The sequence below is a fragment of the Cryptomeria japonica genome, chromosome 3, assembly GCF_030272615.1.
Source record: "Cryptomeria japonica chromosome 3, Sugi_1.0, whole genome shotgun sequence".
Taxonomy (NCBI): Eukaryota; Viridiplantae; Streptophyta; class Pinopsida; order Cupressales; family Cupressaceae; genus Cryptomeria; species Cryptomeria japonica.
Genome location: NC_081407.1, coordinates 639,009,108 through 639,016,488, shown reverse-complemented (window position 1 = coordinate 639,016,488; position 7,381 = coordinate 639,009,108). Strand labels below are relative to the sequence as shown.

At 38.5% G+C, this 7,381-nt stretch overlaps 1 protein-coding gene across 2 annotated transcripts in view; it reads left to right on the top strand.

The window, feature by feature from the left end:
• The first annotated feature begins 4,690 nt into the window (after positions 1–4,690).
• Positions 4,691–7,381, top strand: part of LOC131050155 (uncharacterized) — a 44,698-nt gene continuing 42,007 nt past the window's right edge. Inside the window, exons 1-2 of one of the 2 annotated variants that reach the window (XM_057984328.2) lie at positions 4,691–4,973; positions 5,111–5,411. In XM_057984328.2, coding sequence (XP_057840311.2) covers positions 4,971–4,973; positions 5,111–5,411 — 304 coding nt within the window. In that variant the 5' untranslated portion in view covers positions 4,691–4,970. The remainder of the gene's footprint in view (positions 4,974–5,110; positions 5,412–7,381) is intronic. The other variant, XM_057984329.2, reaches the window with a different exon arrangement.

Genomic DNA, 7,381 nt, shown 5'->3' with positions numbered 1-7,381 from the left:
AAATCTTTGGTGCAGAATCATTACTACTAAATATCTAGACTCACAATCCCCAGAGAGGATCTTGACGATAGCCAATTCGACTAGGGGATCTCCTATGTGGAGATTCCTATGGGATAGTTGCAAGCTTCTCTCAAAGCACTTAACTTGGAGAATCGGGAATGGCAAAAAAGCTAATTGGAGATTCCTATGGGATAGTCGCAAGCTTCTCTCAAAGCACTTAACCTGGAGAATCGGGAATGGCAGAAAAGCCAAGTTTTAGCATGATTCATGGAACGGGGATGAGCCACTGGTAGAGTCTTTCGAGGACCAAGAGTGGGTTAATCAGATCGAAGCTTTGGTGGGCCCTTGGGTTGCAAACTATTTCCTTCATTGGTCGGTTGCTGCATTGGTATGGAAGAAAGTGGGAGAATGGTACCCTCTTAATCACAATCGGCTTAACAACATCCTTCTCAATAAAAAATTTTTCCCCCCTCGAATGAGGAAGATAGTCTTCTGTGGAGTGCTTCTAAGTCGGGTGAGTATAGGGTCAGTCTGGGGTATGAATTACAGAGGAAGAGGGAACAGAGTAGTGACTAGACTTCAATTCTTTGTGGGAGTTTTATACACCAAAAAATGGTCTGAAGATAATTAACTGAATAAGCAATTATTTAATTAATCTTCCTCCCCAATTTAATTGAATTCATCGACAATTTGATTAAATCTTCCCATTCATCTACTTATTAATAAATCTAAGGATTTACTTAATAAGTTCATTTCAATAATCCCCTTTGATTAATTAATTCAAATTAATTAATTCCCTCCATCAAAATCATTTCTTCTAATCCCCTAATTAATTAAAACAAATCAAATTCATGAGTTGTTGAGATTAACTAGCCTTTTCTTATTATTTGAATTTTTAAATTCAAATTCTTCTAGCTTCTACCACTCCTAAACCTAACCCATTCCATCTAACCCCGAGTTTTGCCTAACCCCATCCTAGCTTGCACATCCTAACCACCATGTTCCCTTTCCTTTAACACTTTTCCCTCTCATGAGCAAAGCTTTGTGCCACTTGTCACTAAGTGTTCCCTTTCATCTAATCTCTTCTAGAAGCCTCTTGACACTTGTCACCATGGTGATGACAATGTCCTACCTACCACCAATTGTCCCCTTTCATCCAACCTCTTCTCAACCCACCTCCAATTTAACCATTGATATCTTCAGATCAATCTTGACCGTTGACTCTTGCCACCTCACCCCTAGCCTTGGGAAATCCTATAAATAGACCTCATTTTGGAGCACAAAGTGTCCCAATTTCATATCATTTTGCATCCCGAATGATTCATCTCATTTGAATTCAAGCATTGTTACTATAGGCATCTAGCTTCTAGTTTCTCATTTCAAGCATTGTTATCATGTTCAAATCTTAGCTTAATTGCATCTTCATTCTAGCTTATTTTATAGAATAATCATAAAATCATGTAGCTCAATCATGCTATCATTGCTAGATGATGCATCTTCATCATTTAAATCCTCCATTTAAGTGTAGTCAAGTCACTGGAGTTTGCATACCAAGATCTGAGAGCAAAATTCATACTCACATTTACTAGGAGGCGATAGATCGCTTAGCTATGGTTTATATTTCTTTGATTCAAATTTAGTAGCCATACTTGTAATGATTTATTGAGTGTTTTATGTTTACAAGAACATGTACACTTCACATACACGATAGGAGTAAGTGGCCTTCGCCAAAAGCAAGCGCTTTTCTTTGGATAGCCATTCATGGTAGGATCCTCATGGGTAACAGACTCAAATTGTTTGGTTTCATAGGACCAAGCAGGTGCACAATGTGTAAACAGGCGGAGGAAACAATTGATCACCTCCTATATTGGTGCCCGGTTGCTGGTAGCTGTTGGGAGTGGCTGCTACAGATGTTGCAATGCTACATTGCCAGAAACCAAACTTTTAAAGAGTTTCTCTTGTCATGGCCGATTCAAGGCAAATTTTTGAAATGGGGCCCCATTTGGACTATTGGCCCCTCTTTAGTAGCTTGGCATGTGTGGACGGAGCGAAATAGGTGAGTGTTCCAAGGGAAAGAATTGGATGTTCAAAATCTTATCTTTATGATTAATATTGCCATTGAAAGAGGTGATCAACAGTAAAATTCAGGGAGTTAACTATAAATATATCTCGAAATGGGACTTGAATATGGAAAAGGTTTGGTCCTTCAAATAGACCAGCAAACATAGATTAAAGGATGAGAGACTGAAGCACAAGAGTGTGGTATGGCAAGCCCCACCGCCAGGGTGGGTGAAATAAAACTTCGATGGGGCAAGCAAAGGCAACCGGGGTCGGAATGGATTGGGTGCTATTGCCAGGGATGAATTTGGATTTACTTTGAAAGCTTTCTCGGGTCCTGTTGGTATTGCTACAAACAATGTGGCAGAAATCTCTGCGTTGGAGGTTGGTTTAAAATGGTGTGCGTCCAAGAGGATTGATAAACTTGTTACTAAGGGTGATTCCCAAATCATTCTCAATGGGATAAGTTCTTCAAAGTTTCAGAATTGGCGTTTGGATAATTGGATTCCGAGGATCAAGATGTTTTTGGATTTGCTTGGAGACTTTCACATTCAACATATGTTTCAAGAAGGTAACAAAGCTGTGGATATGTTGGCTAATCTAGGGATTGAGGAGTCCCGTGTCACATAATATGACAGTGTTAATGCTTTGCCAGAGGGTGTGCAGAACATCATTTCTCAGGACATAGATTTGATTCCTAGACAGGGAATTGGATGAGATTTCTCTATTGGCGAAGTTGTCAGATAAGCCTGGTTTCGATGATCTTGGACAACGCTGCAATTTCTCAGCCAGGTACGTGGGTCCGGACACGCGGTTCAAGAGGTGGCGTGTATTAATATTATTCATTTGCCTCCTGTGACCTGGTGGATTCAAGGAAGGGGGGTGGATAGTACAATGATTTGATTAAACACACATAGGATAAGGGATGATTAGTCATTTGTATGATTGCTTCCTGATCCAAATTGATTCGAATTGGTTTTTGTTTTGGGCTTCTGATGGTTTAGGAATGCAGAGCTTCTATATTAACCACATCATTTTTTGCTGCTTTGAGGGGTTTTTGCGCAATTGTCTGCTCTATTACTTTTAGCATTTTGCGTCCATGGTGCACTATTTTGGGCTTAGTTGCTTATGTCGGGAGGAATCCCTGGAAGAGCAGTGTGATAGGCTCTTCGACATTGATGTTGAAGGACAAGCAACGATCGTGGCGTTAGCTCAAGACGCCCTTAGCGCAGATAGGCACTGGTGCGATGACCACATCTATGAGATTGTGCTTTGCCTATTAGTGGATGTGAAACCATCCAAGGAAGCTGTGGTGGAGTTAATTACATAGTTTGTCCAAGAATGTGACATGGAGGCGGTTGGGAGTGTGGTCATGGAAGTAGAAGAGGAGTGGGCGAGCATCCTGGGCCCCTACTTTAACCCGGTGTGCTTGCTGTCAGAGGTAGAGGTATCAGACTTGGAAGACGAAGCACAGGTGGAAGCCGCAGAACTGCAGAAGAAGAAGGAGAATTTCATGGCAGAGGCTTGGGAGGTATTTCAGGTCGGAGTCACTAACGAGGCATTTTCTCCATTTCGCAGGATGATGGAGAACGAACTGGGATGGCTCTCTGGCAATAGTATTGATAAGGTGGTGGACATTGGGGAGAGGGTCTCTACTATTGTTAGGCTGATATAGTTTGTGGGGCTTCTATATTTTGGTTGTTTTGAAGATAACTTGGTTGTTTGGTTAGGATAGGTGGGTATAAGAGTTAGTATCCCTTTTTGTATAGTTGGGATGCCTTCTTGTTATTAGGTTTGGATTGTCAGGATATGTATTGAGATAGTATGTAATATTTTCTGAAATTAATATAGGGTGCTATCACCACTAATAGATAGCACTTGCCAAAAAAAAAGAAAAAAGTTAACCAAGTTAGGGCCTTTCTTTTTACCTTCAACCTCTTTGACTTAGTTTGATGACTTGTCAAAAGAGTAAGTAATCTAGATTTTTCATAATTTTAGAAACCTATGACTTCACTTAAGTCAAAACCTGAATTAGTTTATAAAATAGTCAAATCTTTTCTAAAACTATTTTTTATGTGTTGCATAACATGTATATTTTTAACCTCAAATTTTCTAACTTAGAATCTATATTATTTTTGTTTATAACATATAAATATTCTTAATGCACCTATCAATGCACCCATTAAAAGTTTAACTAACATAAATTTATAAAAATAAATCACTCCTCAAACAAGTTCAACTTTTATCACTGGTATAATAGAAATATTCCTTCCACTAATACATCATAATGGTGAATAAAATACTTATAAATAGAGAAGGTCTTATTAGTACTTGCCGTTAGGCAATACTATTGTAATGAGTTTTAGTTGAAAATGATTTTTCTTGTAGCGCGAGAAAATTCAATGGTGATTTCCAATTTTTTTTAATTTTATAATAAAAAATATAATAATATGATATCATATTTGAATATATGAACAAACCAAATTTTTAATTAAAAAACTTGACAAATACACGTGCACAAAAATGAAGGCCATTTGAAATATCCACTACAGAACCCTATTCTATATCGTATACTTGTTCCCCTCCTCTGCTATGTAACAAAATTCCGGAAAAAAGAATCCATCCACAAAAAAAGACCATTTTGTCAAAAAAAAAATTCCTCAAATCAAATACGACCATAAAAATCTGTATTCATTATTATTTCACAGTTCCTCATAAATAACTGGTCACTTTTCAACGGGAGATTAGCCAAGGCCGCACGCCTCCAAAGCTTGTTAGCTCCAGTCTCAATAGAAAACCATGAATATGCACAAATTGATTTTTTTCTCACACACACACAACTTATTTTAAAATTTTCCTAAAGAGGCTCAAAGAACTGCTGTATGGAATGATGCGCATGCACTCCAAGCGCTATGGTATGAATCTACACCTTGCAGTGCCTGGTTAACTGGATCTGCTTAGTGAATTTCTAGTTTTATAAACTGCCTAGTTGTTATTTATGTGGACCCTAATGCTATTTTATTGTTATGAATCTTCAACTGGGTTTGTGCAGCTGCAAACAGGTGCAATGCCCATTATCCCCCCTTGTGCAGACGTTACTCGCGGGAAGAAAAACAAGCTTTGTTTTCAGTGGAAGAAAGCTTCAAATATACGTCCGTATTCTTTTGCAGCAGCCCAGACCGCTCTCACCTTTGAAGAGAAAAATATAGGGGGTGATGTGCAGGACAACTGGTGGCCTGGCTACAGTGAGGATGAGAAAGAAATCGACCCAAAGGAGGCTCAAAGGAGAATGAAAATTAGCAAGTCCAACATGGGAAAGCCGCCTTGGAACAAGGGCAAGAAGCATAGTCCAGGTATTTAGAAACCAGACCGGTTCGCTACTTTAAAAATAAAGTTATTTGGCTGGCAATAGATTATTAGGGATCAGGGCAAGCATTTTTGTCTTTCATTTTTCAAGGTTTTGAGTCCACGAAGGATTTGGAGTGAACACATGCTTTATACGGTTAAGGTTTCTGTTAGTCGTGGATATCTGACAAATACTTAACTATATTCTTTGGTGTAGTCATGAAACATTCCAATGACGAACCTTTAGAAAACTTCTAAATCAAAACAGTGCACCGGCGTAAACATGGGGATTGGCTTTATCAGTAAACTACCGCCACCTCTTTTGAATCTACGACAACCGGGATTTGATATGATACCGAATCCACAGCGTCAAAAGAATTGAATGTGTTTTAAGAAGGCAGTCAACGGGGTTTCCTTTTTTCATCAGCACTTGCAGATCAATCTATTGCAGTGAACTTCTTCAATGGAAAATGGTTAATATTAAATCAGGCAATAATCTTATAAGTGGTCAATAATTACTATGATCCACGGAGTATCCTGACGGGCTAAGTTTGGGGATGGCATGGGACAGTGCAAATACATATAGTACTTTTTGAAAAATTAGATATCAAAAGATGTATAAGGAATAAGTATAAGAATTATAATTTATAAATGAAACTTTGGCATATTAAGTAATTACTAATTAGTAAAAACATTGAAATGATTGTATTGAACATTAACAATGGTGGGTGGAGGTTTGGGAGTTGAGACTACAGTAGAGTCGAGGGACAGTATACCTGATGGGTTTGAAGGGTAGCATACCAAATTTTGGCATAAGTAATTACTAAATAATAAAAACTTTAAAATGATTGTATTGAACATTGACAATGGTGGGTGGAGGTTTGGAGGTTGAGACTACAGCAGATTCGAGGGACAGCGTACCTGGTGGGTTTGAGGGGCAGTGGGGACTGCGGGCAGCACCTTACATGGTGGTTGAGGAGCAGTGCTCCTTGATGAGTCTGGGGGCAGTGCCCTACATGGTGGGGTCAAGGGATAAGCACCCACCAGCAAGTGCAAATTAAGGCCTTCAAAACCACATGAACCTTCACGGCGAATGCCATTTTCACAATTTTATCATTTTTTTTTTGCAACACCAAGTCCTTCCTAATTTTGAAACTTAGGAGCGATTTGAAACTTAGGAGTGATTTGAAATTAGGCTTAGAAGTTAGGTGCCTATAAATAAGTTTTGGTGAGTGCTTAGGGTTTGGGTGGGGTCCGTAGACTATTAGGGTCAGGGTTTGTGGCATGTATTAGATTGAAAACATTTTTTGATTTATAAATTTTATATTCAGCTTGACATTTTCCTGCCATTGGGCCCACCTTGAATTATGGAGTTCATATGGATCCTTTTTCATTGCTGCTGAGATGGGCATCATCTCCCTAATCTTTATATAGCATTTGGTAATAACATCTCCTTTGAATTGGGCGACCTAGAAAGTAGGAGGCGTAATATCAGCACTGCTGCATATATTTTGGGGTTTTTTTATGAAATTACCAGTGTATAATTTAGAAGGAAACTATCAAATGATTTAGACTGAATGCAAACTATCAGCAATAAAGTTTCTTAACTGGGTGCTGCAAACTTTCAATCTCACTCTAATAGCAGTTGGGAATGTCTCATTAACAATATGCTCTCCAAATTTTGTATTTCGTGGATTAATCACATTTCACGGGACTAGTGGGTGCCTCAAACATAGAGGGATAACCTCCTTGATGGTATTGCCTTCTAATTGTCATGCTGATGGCAATGTAGGAGTGTTTACAATAATAAAAACAAACAACAAAGGGCATATGTTAAACCCCTGAATAATAAACATGCAATAAACATTAAACTGTAAATAATAGCTTTGGAGATTTGTCGCCCCAATCAACTCCTTTTACTTTAGATGCACTTATCCTCACAATTAAATATATCTGGTCTAGTAATTTCTATCAAATG